The 24,583-nt window shown below is 37.5% G+C and overlaps 1 protein-coding gene across 1 annotated transcript in view; it reads left to right on the forward strand.

The window, feature by feature from the left end:
* Window positions 1–24,583, forward strand: part of L3MBTL3 (L3MBTL histone methyl-lysine binding protein 3) — a 127,642-nt gene that overhangs the window by 2,676 nt on the left and 100,383 nt on the right. The window contains exons 2-3 of the mRNA XM_017879382.1: window positions 1,366–1,444; window positions 21,926–22,042. Of these exons, the coding sequence (XP_017734871.1) occupies window positions 21,941–22,042 (102 nt within the window). The 5' untranslated portion in view covers window positions 1,366–1,444; window positions 21,926–21,940. The remainder of the gene's footprint in view (window positions 1–1,365; window positions 1,445–21,925; window positions 22,043–24,583) is intronic.

Raw genomic sequence — 24,583 nt, forward strand, 5'->3', positions numbered from 1 at the left:
CCGCTTCTTCTCCACCTCGGGGCCACCGCCAGAAAATGCATTCGAGATCATTCAGAGTGCATAGAAACAAAATAGATTTTAATTGTTAGGTTAGGGGAAACTGAGATGAGAAATAAGATTTTGGGGTGGGGGGGCGCGGCCGGGGCGAGTGCGTCCAGTTCTCCTTTTGGTTTTCCTAGAGCGTTGTTTGTGATGTCTTTATTGGTTTAGGGAGTCCGAGAGGCTCTGTGCTGGCTATCTCGGTCGCGTGGATTTTGCGCAAGTTTTAGAAAACACTGACTCGAGTAGAGAGCATTTCTCCGGAAAGTTTCAAGTGCAGCAAAATAGCGAACGTGCAAAACTGGCCAAGGGGAGACCTCTAGTGGTTAAACGCGTCTTTTAAGTTCGGAAGGCCGAGAGCAAAGTTTGGCCTTTACTTGTAGCTACGTAGTCCGTTCAGACGTGGAAGTAATTAGAGGACCTGAGCGAGCAGCCAGATGTTGTGTGAAAGGATGCTGATCAGAAATTGAAGGTTTAGTAAATCGGAGCAATGAATTCTGAGGACTCAGACCCTGTAACTTCCATCCGACATGAGTTATGTGGGAAAAACACTTTGCTTTTATTCTGGGATTTGAGATTGATCGCTCCCTGATTTGGAAACAATTGTTTGCTTTTGCATTTATCGGTGTGTGTACCTCTGATCAATTTTTAATTACGAGTCTCAGCTGATGACTTCATTTTGAATGTTAATAAAACTGCGAAGTTGAAATGTGTTTAAAACTTTTGAAGAAATGGAAAAGACCTTTAGTTGAAATTTGCCTTTTATATGAGCTGTTCGTTTTACTCTCTGATAAATATAAGGCAATTTTATGTAGTTTCTTAGCTGTATAGTTATGTATAGTCCGAATAAGTAGTCCCTTTTGGTTCTAAGACTGTAATTTTGTTTCACTGAGTACGAAATTATTTCTGAATACTTGTATAATTTGTGATTTAAAGTCCTTAAATGTATGGGTTAAAACTGTTTATATAATATCTATTCTTTTTACAGTGTGTATTCTGTAAAATATCTTTAATTTTAAAGATAAAAGCAGTGAGGGAAATTAAAGTTGACTCAAATGATCCTTGTAACTTTCACCTGCCTGTAATATACAATAGGAGACACTTTATTGGGTGAATTTAGGACATGGGAATGATAGGAATGATTAAAATCCATTTCAACTCATCTAGAACCAGCTTATTTTATTTTAATTTACCGACTGGCATAGTGTAAAATTATGCCTAAGTGATTCAGAATGTAAACTTCTTAATTGAGGATTGTGGATTTGAAGGTTTCTTTTTGATGACAGTGTTTTGATTTTACCTTCCCTCTCTTTAAACCAATGATAGAATCCTTAGGAGAAATCTTGAGAGTGGACAGCAATTGTGAAGATCGCCAGAGAGTTCTGTGTTTCACCACCGCCGAAAGGTAAGACCCGCTTGTTGAAACAAATTGCTTGACATACCTGCAAATGTTAAAAAGCTGCATTTGGAGATCAGGAAGGGGAGTATGAGACAGGGTTGGCAGAAAAACATCATTTTGTGGGACTGCTTTGAATGCATGAATGTATTGACACTAAGTGTGATTGTAGTTTGAATGAAACAGGAAGTTATGAGATTGTCCTGGATAATCTTTGTATTGGCTTACTTACTAGATTCTTAATTAGAATTTTAGCACCTGTTTTCTACTGAAAGTAAATTGTCTTATTCTTTGGAGTTGAAAAGTAGAAAACTGAAACAAAAGGGTTGTAAATTAATATAAGTGTTACATTGTTATACAGTGATATGGAAGATTCTAGAACTCCAAATGTCTTAGGGGGGCCAGTGGTAACATTTTGTGAATGAAATTTACATTGAGTACTTTGGGGGTATTTGTCACATAACTTCTATGGCTTAAATCCAAGATGGGCCGACTTGTGCCAAGTACCATGTTGCACGGTTATGAGTGTGAGTTTCAGTGTGTTAGCTTAGACTTGTCAACTTTTGAACATATCTCCAAAGGGAATACAGCTGTTGTCTACCAATACCTCTTTGGTAATTTTGGAGGGTGTTGGCTTCTTTCCAATACTCCAGGACCTCCTTTTAGGGCAAAGGTCATTCTCAGGCAGAGGGGGCAGCCATCTCGGGGGATAGAACATTTCAGTACATTTATGCTACTCCAGTGCTTTCTACTGTTTATACCTTTTTCGTTTTTGCTTTTTTCTTCCTTTAATCTTCCCATCTCCTTTTCTGCCTGTTTTTCTATCCTGTCTTGAGTAATAAAGGGGTCGCTAAATCTTGTTTGGCAAAACAAAAGAAAACCAAAATTAGCCTACCTTTTTAGAGCAGAACTAACAGCCTTCATTGGGCCAGATGTAATCTAGAAGTCAAAATGAGTAATTATTGATATAAAAATGATTAACAGGAGTTTATTGTCTTTTGCTGCTCATGGTTTTGAATTGTATAATTAGCAAAATAAGTAGATGTGGTCCATGTAGTATGCAGCAGAGACAATGGGGCAAGAACAGCTATAGGAGGGTCATGCAGACAAGTGGGGTTCAAGTAGAGTAAAATCTGTTTCCTAAGATGGTGAGTTTCATGTTTAAATATGCTGACTTGAAGACACTGCTTGTTTTTCTTTGTCTGGGAAGTCACTGGGTCTGGATAGAATGCTAGAATAGGAATCAGAAGACTAAATTCAATAACTAGATATATCACCTTGTATATGTCACTCTACCTCCTTTAACCTCCATTTCCTCATCTGCAGAGTGGGAGCAATACTTGCCTTGTATCTTTTGTTAAAAGAATCAAATAAAATCAGATTTTGAGAACCATAAAGAGTTATTCAGATGTATAGTGGTCATATCATTTTACCCTTGTCAAGCTTTGTGAAGGGCTGGAGGTAGATTGTCTAAGTCAGAATATGTTGATTTAACTCTTGGCTAAAATTTTTAGATTGGTTTCTGATGTGTGTATTATATGGATTTCTCAGAATATTTCTAGGAGTATATCTTGTCTTGAGAAAAAAGTAGTTTCCCTTGTATACTGTTGGCTCTTTGAGGGAGGAGACCATGCTGTAACATGGTGCAGAATATAAAACCTGAAATTTATTTATCCCAAACTAGTCATTGAATAAGTAGAAGAAGTAAATGAAAGAAATACTTTAAAATGATGCCTAATTGTGAAAATGGTAGGGTGATGAAAGTAGAAGGGTTGGTGTGAGGGGAATTAATGTACTGTAATTAATATTTTAGTTGCATGAGTCTGCTGGGAGATGAGGATGAGAAAATAGGTAACTGGAGTAGTAATGATTTAAACTAACTATAGGGGCCAGAACATGAGTCCTCCGAATGACTGAATTTAGGAAAGGTCCAAGTAGGGCTTTTCCTCCTTGTTTTCTAGACCTCTTTGGCTGCAATCTAATTATAGCCAACTATGTAAAATCTAGATTAAAAAAATTGCAAGTACTATCTGTTGTTATTTTTGATTTGATGCTACAGAACCTGACAAAATAAACCCTGACAAGTTTGAGTTTTATTTCATCTCCACTCTTTGGAGATTATCCAGTCAATGTTCTAAGAATCCAAAAACCCAATAGGGGAGGAAAAAAGAAGTCTATGTCCTGTTTAATTAGTCCCTGAGTAATTGTCAGTTGGTTCTTAAAGAATTTCGACTGGGTTGGTAGTTTATTTTTAAGAATTCCATATTTCAGCCAGTGCTGTTTATAGTAGTGCAGTTAGGATGGGGAATTTATGAGAGAACTTACTTTATGTGGTGTGTGGGATATACCGTTGGCATCCCAAGGATGGGTAACTTGAGTGATCCCTGCAGTATTGTTTCTGCTAGTTACTTAACTAGTTTCTTTCTGAGCTCTTACAGTGTTGAACACGTAAAAGACTAGATCCTTGCTCTTGAGGAGTTCTAGAGATCCTTACTCTGGGAGTAGACATAATGAGCTCTTCTAATAATAGTGTAACAGTTTCACATGGTACCAGTAGGAAAGGATGAGGGCTTCAGCACTCTTTGGAGCCGTTGAGCCAGGAAACATGGATTTCTGGGCTAACTGATGCAGAACGATGGCATATTATCCAATACACATAGCACAATATAATGCATTCCTCTTTTAGTGCTTCGTCTTCAGAAATGAGTAAGAAGCCCTTCACCCACTGTCAAGGAATGCCTGAACTGTGTGTCTAGCAAGAGTCTAGCAAGATGGATCGAGGTGATTCTTTCTTTGACCAGTGTGTTCGCAAGGTGACTTTCTGGTGAAGATCTACACTGTCTTCCACTGTTACCACTTGCTACTATTGAGGGATTTGTTCCTTACAAGGATTTGGGGATGCTTATAACATAGGTAAAGATACTGTATTTAGAGAGAACTATTTATACATTCATATGTGTGCACATTTATACGTGACATCTTGAAGTTCAGTGGATCCATGGAAGATATATTTTGTAAAGGGCTTAATTATCTAATAGGAATATTCTCAGATTATCTCTTTACTGTATTAAATTATTTCATTGATGGTTGTGGATGTAAGTCAATAGTGGGAAATTATGAACGGATTTGTATTGACTGTGGCAGCTATGCAGTGGGTGGATGAAAAGAAGCACCAGGAAAGGGTATCCTTGGTGTATAACTAAGTTTGATTTATGAAGTAAAATTGGGGAAGACCTTTAGAAAATTCCCATTTGGGAGAAAAGAGAGTTTGGAGGAATGAACAAGGGTCTTTGAGAGGAACTTGAGTAAAGTTAAGTTGGGTGATCTTGGATGAGGGAACTTTCTTCATAAGCTGTAGTTTCTTTCTGAGTAGACTTGGCATTAGTTAGTTGGATGGTTATTGTAAGAATGGCATGCATGTTATATGTGACGGTAAAATGCCTTTTGCCTTATTATTCTTTCTCCCATATGCACTGTAAATCAGTGTTTTGTGTTCCACCAGCAGATACTTATTGAGCCTCTATTTTGTGTAAATTACTGTTGTGAATTGCTTCACAAAATCAACAATTCACAGCAGGGTTGAATGAATGTATGTGTTGGGGCTACAAAGACATCGAGCATCAATTCTTGGGCTCAGTGTGTTCCTAATCTAGTTGGGGAGATAACCCATGCACATACGATGGCAATTAACAAAACCAAGCCATGGTTAAGTATGGGTGAATGGTAGATAAATGCTGTAGACACTGTGATGGCATCTCTGAATGTGGTAGGAAATGTGTTCCTGTGATAGGACCCAGCAGACGGGGTTGCTCTTTGCAAAACACTATGAAGTGTTGATATACAATGTTAAGTGCAATTGTATATCGAGTGCCTTCTGAAGATCAAGCGTTAAGCTAGATGCTTTATATTTATTTATTCATTCAAAAATACTTTGAGTGCTTTCTGTATGCCAAGGTACTGTTGTAGGCACTGACTGTTACCTCTCATACTTTCACTGACCTCGAGCACTGGGTATTATTTTTTGTCTTTTAGAGCAAACTGGTGCTCAGAGTTACTTAGTAACTTGTTCATATCATGCAGTTTGAAAGGGGTGGAGTCAGGGAAAATGATACTGGCATATGATTGATATATCTTTACGTTTTTGATTTTCAAAATAGTAACACATAGAATATTTTAAAAACAACACATTTCCGGATTAACGTATGTGCTCTTTTACATTGGTTTACTAACATGAGCAATAATGAACAGGTATAAGAAAATAGATGGGAAGAAAACTGGCTTTACTTTCTTCTTTTTTTTCTTTTCAAAACCAAGAATTGAGAAAAGACCAGTTATTGAATTATTCTGAAAAGAACACCTTGGTCTAGCCCATGGCCTTGAAATAATCACAAACTGTTGATAAAACATTACTCAGAATAGGTTTGGGAAACACTGGGCTTATTTGTATAAAGATTTCATTTGTTCTCTGTAGGAAGAGACCCAATAAGGTAGTAGGACTAGTTATGAAAAATATATATATATAAAAAGCAGTCAGTCAATGAAAGAGTGGGACCTGAATCTACCAAGGCAGGCTCAGTAGGTTATGAAATTTACTCTAAAGCCAGGATTGTAAAAGGAAAGAAGAAAATTCAAATAAGAGAGACAATGATGGGGAGAAAATGGAGGGGTGGTGTGGCAGAAATGTGTCCTAGAATCAAAGTAAAAGATGAAAACAGGGAATATGACTAAGATCCTGAGCAAGAGTGCTATAATTACTGATGTTATACACTGTAACCAAAAGAGTATGTCCCATGTTTGCAAAATGAGGTGAAGAGTCTATTTTGACTCATCGGGTGGTTTTGTATTGCAATGGGAATTATATCTCTCTGTTATATGAGTTACGGTGGATCAAGCAGATCTTCAGTTTGACTTAGAAGGATGCCATTGTGGGCATTGATTACAAGGTAATGAATGGGCTGCTTCTCTTTTGTTGAAGTTCTATTTAATACATTTTTTGAGCATATACTATGTACCAGACCTTTTAAAGGCTGGACCATTTCTTTATATTATATAAATTTTGTGGAATTAAGCTAGTTTAGTTACCAGAACATTTTGGGTATGATTGCTCTGGCACCAAGATCAGTTGATTATTTTTCTCCATCCATGACGTTGTTGAACCCTGAATAGTGAATTGAAATTCCTAGGTGGTCAATCTGTTCTGGTTATTAAATGATCTTAGTAATTAACTGTATTGGTTTGTGGTCTAATTGGGTGGACTTGAGGCTTAGCTGTTCAGTCTATTGATAAGCAGGTTGGCTACAAATGGTTATCAAGATAAGCCTGTAGACTTGACTTCTGTGAAAGAAAAAAAAAATCTAGCCAAATCTAATTCATTACATGCAAAAGAGAAATCAAGTGTAAATCTTTTAATTTTAGCTTTATGTTCTATAAAAATATGAAGCAAAATAAGAAAAAAGAAGATACTACTTTTAGCGTTAACAATTATGAAGTAAAATAAAAAAGAACAAGAGAGTACTTTTAGTTTTCTTTTAAATTTCAGTTCATGCATATTTAGCATATGCATAGAAATATCTGTGTCAGGTTTTGTTCTTTTATGGCCCTTGAATCCCTCTAATGGGTGTAAAATTTCTATTATTACCCTTCTAGTATAGTATGGTGATGATATGATAGCACTTTAAAAATATTTCTGACTCAAATTGAGATATAGTCTGTACGTTGAACATGAATTTCAAATAAAAGCATTTAATGAGAGTCTATTAAATATGCCATAGGCCCGTTAATGTCAGTTTGTGATTTCACTTTCTGTGTACCTTTTTTTTTTTTTCTTTCTTGAAAGGCATTTTTCATTTTCTATTCCTTCTTTAGAGGAAGTAAGTAGGTTAGGCCACAGAATCTCAAATAATTCGTCCTTCTTACAGTAACACAGAAGGGCAGGAAGTTGAGATTTTGTAAAGGTTGCCTTTGGTGACTACCCTTTGCATGTGATCTCCATGGCAGACAAGGTAGCAAATCAGAGAGACCATTGCAACATTATGAATAGGATCGTTCACATTAAAATATGACTAGTAGAAAAAGGGACAGTGTTTCTGAGAAAATATCAATAAAATGGAACCGCTGTAATGACTGATCTCATGTTTAAAGGCAGCAAAGGCAGCATGGATTAGTTCACACTCAGGTGTCTCCTCTGCAGGGATGGATGAGAACGGAAGACCCAGCTTCTCAAGGATTTGTTCTTGATGCTGCTAAGATTGCAGTTCTCACATTGTAATAATGATCTAGAGTTTTTCCTGCCTAAAATCTATGAACTTAGGTCCTTAGGGCAGATTTCACATCTCTCCACAACAGACATTAATTCCAATATGTGTGTGATTCAGAGTTCTTATCAGGCAGAGTGAGTAGAATATCAAAGCTGGTCTCTGTCATGCTTGATTTGAAAGGAATATTTTTCTTCGTAGCAATGTGTGTTTGTTGAGAGATGCTTCAAGTGTGAGTTTAGATTTTTCTCTTATCCTTATTGAATAAGTCTGTTTAAGAGGTTTGAATTTAACTTCTTTTGATGTGTTCTCCACTGACACTTATATAAGGAGAGTTTCTTGGAGTGGTGATGTTATGCTTCTGCCAAAGAGGTAAACAAATACTTAGCAGCCTACTTAGAATTTTCACTGGAGAATATGAGCTAGATGGACAGATGAAGGTCTTTCTCTGATTTTTCCTGTCCCCAAGCCCCTTCCATTCCCCTCCAGTAGTGTATTGTAATTTCCTCTTCTCTTTTATTGATTCATTTGATAAGTTTTATCAATACCTACTAAGGATATTCATAAGAGATAGCAAAATGGGTAAATCAGGGTCTCTCTGCTTCAAAACCTCCTGTAAGTAGACGATCAAGATACAATGTCATAAGCATTATAATCAGTGTATAGATTCTGTCCTCCCAGCCCACTTATGTCCTGGTCCTGGCATCTTACTTGCACATACATACTCCAGTGCTCCTATAGAGAAACACTCCCACTGTAGCCCCTTTGGGGATGATGGCCCAGAGCTTTCATCTTTTTTGTACTGGCCTCTTGCTTTAATCTCTCACAGCACTTTCTATTTGCTGCTGTACCAGCTCTCTTGAAAGCAGGTCCTGGAACCACATTTGGTATGTGAGGACGTTTTTATGCCTCCTCAGCAAAAACATAGTAAGGTTGCCAATGGCCTAGTCTTGAGTAGTTTCTCAGAAATTATGTCCTTCTTATTTTGTTGGCAGTTAAATTTTTTTTTCTTTATAAGAACTTGGCAAAACTAACAGCTATTGACCTTACATCAGTCTCCCAAATTCACTTTGAAATCTACTTGTCCGTGAAATCTGAGTCGTATCATTGTTTTTGACTGCCCTGCTGCCCACCTTCCCTATCCTCGTCTCTGGACTCCTGAGAAATTAAATAGGCCTTTTTCGATGTGAAGGTGTTGGCCTTCGTACAGTTTTCATTCCTCTGCCCTGTGAGACTTCAGAGATCTGATAAACTGGTGCTTGGAGGTCATGTGTACCCTGGAGAGCTCCTCCCCTCCCCTCTACTCCCCTGCCCTCCCCTCCCCTGCCCTTCTCTTTTTGAGTCAGAGTCCCACTCTGTCGCCCAGGCTGGAGTGCAGTGGGTGGTGCGATCTTGGCTCACTGCAAGCTCCGCCTCCTGGGTTCAGGCGATTCTCGTGCTTCAGCATCTACAGTAGCCAGGACTACAGGCGTGCACCACCACGCCCAGCTAATTTTTGTATTTTCAGTCACCACCACACCCAGCTAATTTTTGTATTTTCAGTAGAGATAGGGTTTCACCATGTTGGCCAGTGTGGTCTTGAACTCCGCACCATTTTTGATTTGCCTGCCTTGGCCTCCCAAAGTACTGGGATGACAGAAGTGAGCCACCTCTCCCGGCCACTTGTCTTTTCTTTAGAATAACTGTAACTTTTATATAGCAAGCATTCACTATGTGCAAAGCACTCTAGTGTGCATAATTTTTTTTTTTTAAAGTTTTTACACCTCGATGGAGTAGATATACCTAACCCATTTTACAGATGAAGGAGCTAAAGCTCAAGAAAGGTTAGGTACCATGGCTAAGATTATACAGCTAGTAAATTGTGAAGCTAAGTTTTAAACCCGTCCGGGTGCGGTGGCTCACGCCTGTAATCCCAGCACTTTGGGAGGCCGAGGCGGACGGATCACGAGGTCAGGAGATCGAGACCATCCTGGCTAAACACGGTGAAACCCCGTCTCTACTAAACAAAATGCAAAAAATTAGCCGGGCATGGTGGCAGGTGCCTGTAGTCCTAGCTACTCGGGAGGCTGAGGCAGGAGAATGGCGTGAACCTGGGAGGCGGAGCTGGCAGTGAGCTGAGATCTCGCCCCTGCATTCTAGCCTGGGCAACAGAGCGAGATTCTGTCTCAAAAAAATAAATAAATAAAGGATTTCAACCCAGGCACTAGGGCTCCAAAGCCTTTGCTTTCCACTGTTACATTAAATTGTCTTCTGGGTTGACTAATATACAATGTGTTGGCAACGTCTTGGAAGGTAAAATCTGTTTCTTACCTGGGTGACCTCAATTTTCTCATCTGTGAAATGAGGATGATAATGTTTATCAGTCTTAAAAAAGTAGTTATGAGGTTCAAATAGGCTGGTATTGATGATACCCTTTAAAAATGACAAAGCATTGAAGAAACTCATGTGCCTCACCATGTTTGTTTCCCTTTCATGTTTGTTAGGCTTATGGGTTTTGTACGATTACCCCATATGACCTTGTATTTGTGGATACATGAGTCCTTCCATTAATGACTGTATTTCTCTGGTGTCCTGGAGGTGAAAGAAGGTCATCACAAACTAAATCTGAGGCTATAGGGAGGTCTTAGGAGGCAGAGGCCATACCTTTCTCAGAATCACTTTCTCAAGTCTGGACTCAAAGTACTTACAAGTCCTGAGGACCTTCCGTGGTATTAGACACTACACCAACAAACAGGTTCAGACTGGGAGCTAGATTAGAAGGTAGCATCCTTGTAGTTGAATCCAACTTGAAGATGAATAAACTCTATCCACTAAAACACTACCTTACTTTCATGTTATTTCCTGAATTTATTTTCTGTAGCTCAGTGCCTTCCAAATGAGGGATCCCATGGAACTTGATGTGATGTGATAATCGTGCCGAGGCTCAGTGACTCTAGGAAACTTTGGCTGGGACAGCACTCCGCAGATGGTTGCACATCAGTGTGCCCTGGGCATCTCCCAAAGACCCTAGGGTATTAGACATCTCTTTTACCACAAACCCCTTTCTCAGGGGACATGAATAAATAGTCTTCTAAAAGTTGTATTTTGGGAAGCAGACTTTGCAGAATGTTGCCCTGGCCTTTAGTCTTGTTTAAGTGCAGTCAGACCAGCATGGTGACCATTCATTAGGCTGCTCCAAGGACAGGGTATCCTCTGGAAAGAGGGCCTGAGCTTCAGGTCCAGTACCTTCTTCATGTGGCTAAGCCTTCACTGTTACTTCAGATGTGTTGCTTTATAAAGAAATTGGCAGTCTTTTCTGGTGCCATGTAAATATGAGGAATTATTACTATAAAAATAAATATTACTGTTATAGTAATAGTATTAAATAAAATAATGTATCTTTTTTTTTTTTTTTTTTTTTTTTTTTTGAGACAAAGCTTCACTCTGTTGCCTAGGCTGGAGTACAGTGACGTGATCATAGCTCACTGAAGCCTGAGACTCCTGGGCTCAAAGCGATCACACCTGCTCCGCCTCTGGAGTAGCTGAGACCACAGATGTGCAACACCATGCCCGGCTGATTTTTGCATTTTCTTGTAGGTATGGGGTCTCACTCTGTTGCCCAGGCTGGTCTTGAACTCCTGGCCTCAGGCGATCCTCCTGCCTCAGCCTCCCAAAGTGCTGAAAGTACAGGTGCGAACCACCACACCTGATCATATCTACTTTTTAGGTAGTGATCTTCACATCTTGTGACAAAGGTTTGAACACAGATGGCTTACTACCGTAGATGTTATTCAAATAAAATGATTTTTTAAAAAAACCTGGAGTAGTGTCTGCTGTTGTGTGTCTGTAGTCCCAGATACTCTAGAGGCTGAGGCGGGAGGAGTGTTTGAGCCTGGGAGGTTGAGGCTGTAGTGAGCTATGTTTGTGCTATTGTACTCCAGGCTGGAAAACAGAGTGAGATCCTGTCTCTATGAATAAATAAGCCACTGCGTAATTTTTTTTTAAGGTCACTGAGTGGCTTTCATGAATTTGAATAATTGTTAAACCAGATAATTATAATAAGAAGCTAACATTTTATTGACTGTTTAGTATCTGGTAAGTACTATGCTGTGTTATTGCCTGGCCTATCTCATCTGTCTTCACCATTACTCAATGAAGTTTGAAGAAAGGTTCTGTTATTCTTTACATTTTACACATGGGGAAATTGAGACTTTAAGAGATCAGGCTGGGCATGGTGGCTCACACTTGTAGTCCTTGCACTTTGGGAGGCCAAGGTGGGAGAATCGCTTGAGGCCTGCAGTTTGAGAACAGCCTGGGCAACATAGTGAGACCCCCATCTCTACAAAAAATTTAAAACATTAGCCGGATGTGCTGGTATGCACCTGTAGTGCTGGCTCCTTGGCAGACTAAGGTGGTAGGACCGCTTGAGCCCAGGAGTTTGAGACTGCAGTGGTCCCTGATTGTACCACTGCACTCCAGCATGGACAACAGAGCAAGACCGTGTCTCAAAAATGTACAAAAAATGAGAGATTGATTTGTTGAAAGTCATGGAGTGAGTAACTGTCAAACTTTACTTGACAGTGATACGAAGAGGAGGAAAAGAAGGAAGTAGCTGAGGGAAGGGTAGGGGATGGAAAGAGGAACTGTAAGAGTACGTACAGCAAATCTTGAGGATAATCAATGAAGCATTTGGTTTGCACCTATGAAAGGATGACGGGAGGTGGGTGAGTGGGGTGGGGAGGCCCAAAGCAGTTTTATATGCTGCATTCATAAGGTGATTAGCAGTGGGGAGACTGGTTGTAGATGATGTTACTGAAGAGTGACGTTTAGGAGTTTTGAGAATGTCATTCTGCGTCAAGTTCGACAGTTAACGATTAGTGACTGAAGATGATTTCTGTAAAGTAAACAAAAAATCATCTTGAGTTGATGGTGTTACTTAGTAGGCATCATAGCAACAAGGTGTTGGATTCTACAGTGGGTGTTGGTTTTTCTCATTGCTGTCTTCCTCTTCAGCATAGTTGTCATTTTTGTTTGGTTCATAGTAATGATTTTAGGGTTAGTATTCCTGACACACTGTTTACAAAAGATACACTGCCCTTAAACCAAAAACTGGCAAGTTTAGTTCCTTGACACCAGGCACTGATCTCAGGCCTGTTATCTGAATGACAGAATTTGAATCTGATTCTCAGATGCTGCTTTTAAGGTAATGTCTACCCTCATTTTACAACCACTCTCAACTCATAACCATAGCATCTCTATACCTTATTTTTGAAAAATGTAATTGTTAACTATGAAGCTATAAAATGCAGCTCTTAAGAAAAAGCAACTGTAAAATTATTAAAACTATTTAACCAGTCTTGAGGACTATTAGCTAGCCATTCTTTTAAAGACAATGTTTGGAGAACAATGGTTTGACCAGGAATGGTCAGACTACAGTCAATACCCTTTCTCAGTAATCCGTATTTCTTCCCTTATCTGCAGGTGCAGACTTTTGGGTTATAGGCAGGGCCCTCTCTTTTGCTTTGTGCTGTGCGCCTCCTAGGTTGTGCTGCTTATATCTCAGAGGACTGGTATCTTCCCTTCATCTCAGCCCCAGGCAGGCTCTTTATTTTGAATATGCTGCAGGAACCCAGCTCGTAGGAGTCCCTGCTCCTCACTCTGAGCCTCTGTTTTATCCACTGCTGGCAGATAGGAGCACAGAAATGGTAGGAAGGAAAGATTATGAAGGACACACAAACTGTTTATCACCAGTCAAAATGAGATACAGTAGATTCTTGACATTTGTGAGGTAGATGTCCGAAGCCAGTCACAATTCTCAACTTGAAAAAAAAAATCATGTTAGCACATAATCCCTTCCATAAAATTGCTAAAGAAGAATTTAAAAATTTAAATGGTCTCTCTAGACCCCTAACTACTTATCTCATTTGATGACTGATTTGTGTACTGTCTGGAGGACTTATTGAAACAAATTCACACATCCTTTCTACTTATTTCCTTTTGGAGCATTTGGTAGTTTTGTTCACACAATGTGTCTGAGTCATCATTGCATTTGACATTTCAGTCTTCAATTTATCTGAAACTTCTATTTTGTGGCTAGCCTATCGCTTTCATAAACATCCCCATACTCCCTTCATTCTGTCATCAACACTAGACTCAACCAGCAGTTAATTTTGTTTCATTTCTTAAAAAGATACAGTTTTTATCACTTTATTTACAGTGTTCATAGCACTGAGACTAAGCACTGTGACTAAGAGCATGCCTGGGTCTCGGCCAGGCTGGACAACTTGCCCTTGCCCCAGCTTTATGGCATGTGTGATTCAGAATCATGTCTCTGCAAAATGACAAATTACTAAATGTCACAGCAACTTCAGGTGTCACTCAGGAATGGTAGGAACCATAAATACACAGTCTGCGAATGCATACCTGAGTGGTGGAGGAGTGAACCCTACACCTCCTCCTCTCATCCTTCTGTTGAGCTGATGAATGTGCATATATAGTTAACGAGTACTAGTTAAGTTACCAGAGAGCTCTGTGGAACTGGATTTTCCTTCGTGATGTCTGTGCTGTAGCTTCAGTTATTGGCATTAATAACAAATATTTTCATGGGAAGACATGCCTTTTATAATATACACTTTTAAATAAACATGAAACTGGATTTAAAAACTCATTTTTATTCATTAAAAAAATTATTTAAACATTCAACAGACACAAAAAAGTATACAGAAAGAAGGCTCGCCAGCATCAATATATGAGTGGTCTGCTTCCTCATAGGGGTTTTTGAATATAAAGTCTTATAGGGGTTTTTGAATATCAGATATTAACTAGTTTAATTACCACCTGATGTAAGCGGTACATGGTGGACCGGGGCTGCCAGGGATTGATTTACATGAGTGAGTGAGGAGGTTCATCCAGGAGATAGAATATCTCAAGGGAGAGTCAGGTTTCACAACTTTGGTTTGGAGATGAAGAGTGGTGTAGGAGAGAGATAGGAGGTAATTCTGAAGAAAGTGTCATGTGTCATTTAGTCTATTCTCCAGCGCTTTTGTTGGAGGCTGAGGGGAAGAACATTGTAGTAAAAGCAAATTGTTTCACAAAGCAGAGACTTTCAGAGTGCAATACTTTTGCACTAGTGCCAGCAGTAGTGGTCTCTGTCTTCAGTAGTCATCGGCTCCTTGACATGACATCCACAGTGGGCAGTGGTAGCAGCATGCTGGGTATCAATGCCATTGGTTGCAGCCATGGTCAGCCATGACATATACATATTAGTGGGAATCAGAAGCTGCTCTGATGCATTTGGTGGACATCTGAACCCCAAACTTACCTCTTTTGACATTAGTAGTGGCTGGAGACCAATAGGAGTTAGAGGAGATGAAGAGGAAAATGCTGAATCTTGTCTGGTAGCACAGAGGACCCATCAGGGTGTACTTTTAAGATACTTCCTTAGGAAATCTCAGCACCATGTAACAAAAAAAATTGTGATGGGGTTTTCTGCTGAAGGAGAAATAGTGTTTGTGACTTGCGTTGTGACTCTCTTACCTACCTGTGTGTGTGTGTGTGTGTGTGTTTGTGTGGCCTGTGGAATACAGGTGGATTATGGTGTAGCACCAGGTGATACTTACAAGAACAAAACACAATGAGAGCATTTCTAAGTACTGCAAAAATTTACCGAGTCTTAGGAACACGAATTGTTGAAGTAAAGGACTTTGTATGTTTGTATGCAAGTGTACACATTTACAGAGAGAGACAACAAGGGAGGAAGACTTGGGGTGTCTTAGAAGCCGCTTTTCTTAAAATAATATTGATTGCTGGCTGTTCTACCTCATTAATAGATGGTAGAAAAGCAATCTGTTGTAGCCATTCAGTCTTCTTGTGATAATGAAAGTACCCATAGGCTTCAAAATTAGATGATGAGAAAGACAACATAGTAAATATTTTTATGCTATAATATTGTATACAGAATCTCTACAAACCTCAGAATGAAAATATGGGTGAAAACAGTTTTTACAAATATTAGATACATGTTTTCAGGCAGGGTACATTGTGTAACGTTACTACTGTTTCATACAGCACAGGCATATTCTGAGTATTTCTTAAAACGTGAACATTTATTGCAGGTTATGTATAGTGCTAGCTTTTAGATACCTGCTACTTTCTATTCCTCCTGTCAGACAGGATTTTGCTGCTGTGAATTTTATACATATATGGTTTTTAGGTAGGAAAAGACAAAATCTATTTGTGGCGTCTGTATGTCTTACTGACATTTTGTTAGTAAGCATGTACTTTGAAGGTACTTTAGCAGAGATACATGTTGCACTGATGTGGACTTGATATTTATATTAAGAACTTTGGCCCAGTAAATAGTTTTGTCATGTTCTGAGGTGTACCATATTCTGGTAAAAGTAGATTTTGCCAGATTTTCAGAGGGGGACAAAGCTCTGTAAAGGTTAAACAATGGTTGACAAAGAAAGCTCACCGTTGGAATCAGACTGACCTGGGTTCAGATGCTGGCCATGCTACTGGCTTTGGTTTTGGTTGAGTTACCAAATCTTTCTGCACCTCAGTTTCTTCAATGTAGACTAGAGGGATGATAAAATCCCTCTTTTTCTGAAAAAGAAAATATTGAAATAATATATGTAAATTGCTACTTTGAATCCTTTTCTGAAAGAAGGTAAGATTGAATCAAACTTAACAAAAGTATGTGTTGTGCCTGACACTTAGTATCTGTTGAACAAATGCTATTATCAAACGCTATTATATTTATGGAGACTGTAATAACCAGGATAGTCACAGCTGACAGTTTCATACTATAAGATAATTTCACTAAATTTCCTTAAAGTGTACTTGCCAAAGAAAATAATGGAAATGGTTATCTAGAGATTTTACCAGAAAGAACAGTAAAACTTTTTTTATTAAAGGATCACTTGGATATTACCAAGTTTATCCACCAGGGGGAAGATATTCTGTCATTCTACTGTCTATCAAAAAAAAAAGTTACCACCCTTAAACATCAGTTCATAGGGAGTCTGTATCATTGTTGGTTGTTACCTATTTAGTGAGAGAGAAGTCATACTAAGTCTTAATTCATTTCATATTTTTATTATTGATTGATTAGATTAATTCTTCCTCAGCCCTTTACATCCTAGGTCCTGTTTTGAGGCACAATCTTAATGGTAGTGAAATCTTATTTTAAAAGAATTACTTTTAATTGATGCGTAATAATTGTACACATTAATGGTATACATATGATATTTCGATACATGCATACCATGTGTAGTGATCCAGTCAAGGTAATTGGGATATCCTTCACTTCAAATACTTATCATTTCATTGTTTTGGGAATATTCAAAATCCACTCTTCTAACTCTTTTGAAATATACAGTAAATTATTTTTAACTGTATTCACCCCCTATGCTATAGAACACTAGAACTTATTTCTCCTATTTAACTGTAGTTTTATACCAGTTAATCAACCTCTGTCTATTCCCTCCCTCCCGCTACCCTTCCCAGGCTCTAGTAACCACTGTTCTATTTTCTACTTCTATGAGACTTTTTTACCTCTCACATATGAATGAGAACGTGTGATATTTGTCTTTCTGTGCCTACCTACTTAACATAATGTCCTTCAGGCTCATTCACGCTGTCACAAGTGACAGAATTTCATTCTTTTTTATGGCTGAATATTCCTGTGTGTATATAAACCACATTTTAAAATCCATTCATCCACTTACGGACACTTAGGTTGATTCCATATCTTGGCTATCGAGAATAGTGCTGCAATAAACATGGGAGTGCAGATATCTGCTATACTGATTTCCTTTCCTTTGGATATATACCCTGTAGTGGGATCGCTGGATCATATGGTATTTCTGTCTTTAATTTTTTGAGGATCCTCCATACTGTTTTCTATAATGGCCATACTACTCTATATTCCCACTAACAATATATATAGGAGCTCACCTTTCTCTGCATCCTCACCTGCATTTCTTCTTTTACATTTTTGATAATTGCTATTTTAATTGGGGTGAGATGATATCTCCTTGTGGTTTTAATTTGTATTTATCTGATGATTAGTGATTCTGAGCATTTTGTTAATATACCTGTTGGCCATTTATATGTCCTCTTTTGAGAAGTATCTATGTAGATCGTTTCCCCATTTTCAAATCGGATTATTTGCCTTTTTGCTGCTGAGTTGTTTGAGCTTCTTATATAATCTGGATATTAATCCCTTGTCAGATGGATAGTTTGGAAATACCTTTCCCACTGTGTAGGTTTTATCTTAACTATGTTGATTGTTTCCTTTGCTGTGCAGAATCTTTTTAGTTTCATATAATCCCAGTTGTCTATTTTTGCTTTTGTGGCTTGTGCTTTTGAGGTCTGTAAAATCTGATTCTTCTTCAAATTTAGATTGTGTAAGCTTTGAAATGATCAGAAGTAGGCTTAATAATATGTCTAATATTTGATGTTTTCTCTACTTACGGGGGAAAACAGAAGAAAAAATATTGAAGCATCTAGTAAATTCCAGTAGAAATTAGCTGTAATTAAAAGAAACAGAAGTTTTTCCTATTGACTATTTAAAAGTGAGTGTATATTATATATGTAAGGGGACTGCACTTCAAAAACATCTTGAATTTTGAACAAAATTTTCAAACATATACAAAACTAGGATGTAGTAAAATAAAAACTACCATGGACCCTTTACACATCTTAACAATTAGCAACACATTGCCAGTCTTGTTACCACTTCATCCCCTTATTTACAGCAAATTTCTCACATTACATCATTTCATCTTTTCATTTCAATTTGTACCTCTAAAATACAAGGAACAATTCCTCTTTTAAAAGTACATGCTGTCGTTTCTCTTAAAAAAAACGGTATTTCTTTAATATCATAAAATACCCAATTTGGCATTCATACTTTCCTTCCTGTCCAATAATCTTTTGTTTAAATCAGGGTCCACAGAATATCTATGAATTGTAATATTGTGATTGGTTGGTGTGTTTCTTAAATCCCTTTTCATCTAAAAATATGAAAAAAATTTCATATTTCCTTGCCCATCTTTTTATGTAGTTTACAGTATTGGCTTTCAGACATTTTGGTCTCAAGTTCCTTTTCACTTTTAAAATGGTTGAAAGCTCAAAGAGGTATTGTTTTATAGTTTTATATATATATCAATATTTGCTATCTTAGAAATAGTTTAAACTATTTAAAAATAACAGTAAAACCAGTACATGATAGCATATATAAGCATAATTTTAATGAAATATAATCACAGTTTCCAGAATAAAAGAAATATGAGGGAAATGGCATTTTAAACATATTTTGCAGATCTCTTTAATGTCTAATTTAATAGGAGATAGCTGGATATCTGCTTCTGCATTCTTGTTGCATTGGGTTGTTTTGCTTAAAGTATATGAAGAAAATCTGGTTTTATGCATGTATGAGGTTGGGAAAGGAAGGAATATTTTAATAGCCTTTTCATTTAATAGTGAACGTTCTTAGTTACCACACTAAAACTTGACAGGTGGTGGTAGTTTCTTAAAGATTAGTTGCAGTGTGCAGTTTGAAACCTTACCAATGAACCTGATTAATTATGAATCATAATCTGTTACATTAAAATCTGTCGGGACTAGGTGCAGTGGCTCATGCCTGTAATCACAGCACTTTGGGAGGCCAAGGCTGGCGGATCACTTGAGGTCAGGAGCTTAAGACCAGCCTGGCCAACATGGTGAAACCCTATCTCTACTAAAAATATAAAAAATTAGCCAGGTATGGTGGTGGACACCTGTAATCCCAGCTACTCAGGAGGCTGAGGCAGGAGAATTCCTTGAACGCAGGAGGCGGAGGTTGCAGTGAGCTGAGATGATGCCACTGCACTCTCCAGCCTGGGTGACAAGAGTGAAATTGTCTCAAAATAAATAAATAAATAAATAAATAAATAAATAAATAAATAGATAAATAAATAAAATCTGTTGGTCCATCTTGCACTTTAAATGGATCATTTATCTATGCATAATTTTGTACCATCATGCGTTGGTCATTTTGAAAATTTTGCTTAACCGAGTTAGGCAGATCTTCAAGTGTTGACATATTTCATTATGAAATATTTTAAAAATCACATCCATTACTATCACCGCCCATCCACTGCCTTAGAAAAGTCTTTAGCCATCTGGAAGCTGGCAAGCTTATGGTGTTGCTTGTAAGTTTTACAAAATCCTGATTTTTCTCTTGAAGGTTCAAATTTAATTGTTAGCTACAAATACTGTTAGTGTTTTCCTTCATTTGACAGGCCCGCTTCATTAATTTTTGACAAAATATTTACCAGACATCCAAACCCGAATAAATATAGCTTGTTAAGTAAAAAAGGCATTCCATTAAAAACCAGGAGCTTGCATTCATGGTACTTTGGCATGTCAAAGTACTTCCCATTTCATCACACAGAATATTAAAAACGTATATTCAGATACCAAGACTTAATAACATTTATTATTTTTACTTCATCAATAATGGTCTTTAGTGAAACTGACATTTATTTACTGTGCATGCATGGCGGAGAAGAATGCAATGGCTGCTACTACAGTTATTGCCATTGCACCAGCAATTTTATCCTCTCTTGGTTTTGCACCATTGGTGCAAATGTCGACACAGTGAAGAAAACAAAGAATGTGTGAGAGTTTTTATGAAAACAGTTGACTTTGTGGACGTTTGAAAGGGTCTCAGAGACCCTTGAGGAATGCATGCTTTGAGAAATGCTGCTAAAGAGTTTCTGGTAATCTGGATTTTCTTCCTTATATCTTTGTGGTGTGATTTAACAGGCTTTCTTTCTCTGCTAGCTTCTATAAATAGACTTGATCAGATTAGGTTTGATTTTTTTTTTTTTCCTGGCAAGGCTACTTCAGAGATGGTGTTGGGTTTGCATTCCTGGCAGCCATTGATGGTCGTTGCCTAGAACCATTAATTTATTAAAGGTTACAAATTATAATATTCTATCATTCTTTCTTCATTTATTAGCTGGAATTCTTTCTAAGGGGAAACTTTATCTGCCCAACGATATGGTTACTCTAACATACAGATCACATTGGAAAGGCAGGATAAATCTGTGTTTCCTTTTCCAAATAGTGAGTTGGTTTTCTTGAATCCTGAAAAGGTGATCAATGAGGTGTTCTTGGTTTATTTGTTTGCTTTGAATGTCATTATGAACTTGTGGATTTACATTTGTCTGATGTGTTTCAGTTCACTGCAGCTAGTAATTAGGATAGTAAGGATGCTACTTTGTCTTTCTTTGGCCAGAAGGGGCCTATTCAGGTTGGCTCTTGAGTTCTTTGGATATGACTTCCATTATCTTTGATAGCTTCTTTGCTTTCTTGTTTGACAAGATGTTTAAGTTTTCATCTTGGACATTTCCTGCTATTGAGCAGAAGTCAGCTCCTTCTATGGGGAGAATTGTGAGAAATGGTATTTAGACACCACAGTTGAAGCTAGGCTGCTCATTACTGTTGATTGATGATTGTTTCTAGATTCTTTCAGTGGACAAAACTAGAAAATACACGTATTTCTAAAGATAAAACACATGAATTCATACTGATACTTCCATTCAAATTTAAGACCCGTCAATCTTTCATCAGTTGTCTATGATACCAACATAATTACTTATTTGTTCTTCTCATGTTACACAGACAACAGTCTCACAACAATATCAATACTACAATCAATGGAAATTTGTTTTCCAATTTTTTTAGAAAATGAAAATTAGGAATTTTGTCACAGTTTAGGTAGCCAAATTGGTTATCTTAACAGAGCCTTTTTATGGGTGTTTGCTGCACATTTTGAGACTGTTTTCCTATTTCCTAGAATAACAAATTGGCAGATTATCCTTTATCCATGTCTACTTTTTTCTAGTGTCTTAAAACAGAAAATAGACTACTTACAGGCAAGGAATTCTATCCATATGGCATTATGACTTTTTGTTTTAAGTGAATATACCTTGAATCAATGCATTTCTTTTGTTTATGAATAGAAAATGTTTACCATAACACTTTTAACTTAGAAATTTTATTAATATTTTTTCTCTATACTTTTCCAAGGATTCTACTAGGAAAAAAGTGTTAATATTTTGAAGTAGTGGTTTTAGATCTAGGAATGTGGGATATTGTGATCAAGAAAATTATGTAATTAAGGGGAACTGAACTAATGAGTACTAAATTAAAAACAGATTTCCATGTGGAATATTTAGTGATATGCCTTCTTTTCCCCTTTCAGGTTAAAAAATAAATCATGACTGAATCTGCCTCTAGCACAAGTGGTCAAGAGTTTGATGTATTCAGTGTTATGGACTGGAAAGATGGAGTGGGCACGTTACCAGGAAGTGACTTAAAGGTAAGCTCTCTTTATTACATACAATTATGTGTGTGTGCATCTGTGTGTGTGCTTACTTAAAATTGGATACATATGTGAAATAAAAATTAAAAGCATTAATCATAGTAGTGTGGGTTTTAGATGATGCTTAGACCTCCACAATAAATGTGCAAGACAATTTGAAATGCTGATGGAATGGCAGAGCCTTTGTCACTTGGATTAAGGGAGTAAGGACTGTTTCTGCAGTATATGCTTATTTTGCGCAAATTGATTTATAGTTTCAAGAATGATCATCTCAGTTTTGACTCTTATCATGGAAGCCTATAAATACAGAAATGACTGACTTAGAAGACCTATCTTTTTTTGATTTTGTAGTAATGCGCTTTGTAACTTCAGATGAATAGCCACAATCTCTGTGTCCTAGAGTTCTCATTTAAAAACTGGATAACGTTAAAGTATTGAATAAAAGGATTATTCACCTCTCTTAAATTGTACTGTAAATATGGATTTTTATATAGTGACCTGTTCAAAATCGGGTTCTTCCTGTAAATCCGTCTGCCTTAGTACAGATGAGAACTCTTTGGAGAGCAATGCTTCAATCTGCTGCTTTTGTATAACCTTGCCCTGCCTCCTTTTCCCAGTAACCCCAAACCTATTCCAGGACTACTTCTTTTGTCCCATGAAACATGGTTGTGCAAGCACCCATCTGGGAAACCAACTACCCCCATCTCTCATTTCTAATTTACTTTTGCTCTGATCCTCTCTCTGGAACCTTGAACCTGTCTGTGGCCCTTTAGACTTTGTGTTTGCACTTGATCGTTCAGATATTTGAACTTCCTATCTCCCCAACAGGCCATTGCTTGGTTTACCTCTCAAATGTTTGGTATTCTAGGCTATCTTGAATAGAAATTCCAGCTCCCTAATTCAGGCCTCTTGGAATCTAATCCCTTTTAGTGGCTGCTTGACGACTATCCTAGCCAAGCCTGCCCTAGCTCATCCTCAGTGGTGAGATTTGGACAATCTGCCTGTCATTGGAAAAATACTTAGATTTTAGTTGGGTTTGATTTAATTAAGTGTAATGTGCCAACATCTCTGAGTTTAGTGTAACAAAAATGTTGCACTGAGGTTTAGTAGAATCTGGAGAGGAGATTGGGTTTTCAATTTTATTTCTGTATAACCTTGAAAAAGCCAGTTAATCTCTTTGGGTCAAGTTTCCTCTGCAGTAAATTAGGAATTAAACAAATGCTAAGGATTTTACCTGCGCTAACATTCTCCAGATATTCATCTGGATAAGCATATGACAGAGAAAGGTTGCTGAACATTTTTGAGAAAGAAAAACTGTTTCTCAAACTGGTCATGTCAACTACATAATAGCTACCCAAGCTTTGTCAAATTATTTCAGTTGCCTAAGTTTTGGAAGCCTTATCTGTAAAATTGAGGATATTAGAATCTATGTGATAAGGTGGTTTTGAGAATTGAACAAAGTAATGGATACAGAACACTTAACAAATTGTATTTTTTCTGGCTTTATGACTTACTATGTAAAGTGCCATTTTTAATTGCTTTACTCCTTTATTTCCCTTGTGTGTTTTATCCCTTTTCTTCTCAATGGCTTTTTTTTAAAAAAACTGTCATGTGGATGATGAAATTTGTAAGTTTTGTTCAGTTAGCTTTTAATAATAGAGTGAAGTTTCCATCCCTAAGAAATCTGGATTGCTTTAAGGTTTTCTAAGCAATGAGTTTGAGAAATTAACCTATTACTTGTATTAAGTTAATCAGGTAATTAAGCCATTTAACAGGTATTATCATCTGGGTTATTTGATAATAACTTTCAGACCCATCTTATTATCTGGGTAATTGCCATGTATCTAATTCATGTACTGTAGACAGTTTGATGCCTCTCTTTAAAAATAATTTAAATGTCTTTTTTTTTTTTTTTACCTTATGACCCTTTTATCTGAGATTCAGAGATGACCCAACTGATTATATTACTGAAGATTTCTAATTCACTTGCTTCCTACTTAAAATCCAAGTTACTTAAGAAATCTGATTAAGAAATTGATTTTTCACAAAATTAGAATATTAGAAAGAACTTTCAATGAGTCATGAAATGTTCTCTCTCACATCATTCTTTGCCTATTTTGCCCTACCCAGGCTTCTGTGTTTCAGTGGGTAATATAGTCAGCAAATCTATAGAAGTCCATTTCTTATCATGGGAACAGGTTTTTATATGCCTCAATTTTTGCTGTTTCAAAATAACTTTTCCTGTAAAAGCCCTACGATTGTTATCCAGTCAAGTTACGCCCTTCTTTTTAACATTTTTTAACAGTTGCTGGAATCTTTTTGGTGAAGTTCAAGCCCCTTAAGTTTACCACAAGAGTTTTTTGGTGGTCTGGCCTCTGTTTTCATCTCTGGCCATGTCTCATTTCACTCCCACTGCCACTCTTGTTTTCTACGCAGCCCAAACCACTAGTTGAAGCCTTTACATGCTGGGCCCTTTTTACTGTTCCCTGTTGCTGGAATCCTTTCTCCACACTGGGCTGTCGAACGCTTATATAAACA

Source organism: Rhinopithecus bieti, unplaced genomic scaffold (genome assembly GCF_001698545.2).
Source record: "Rhinopithecus bieti isolate Rb0 unplaced genomic scaffold, ASM169854v2 scaffold_19, whole genome shotgun sequence".
Taxonomy (NCBI): Eukaryota; Metazoa; Chordata; class Mammalia; order Primates; family Cercopithecidae; genus Rhinopithecus; species Rhinopithecus bieti.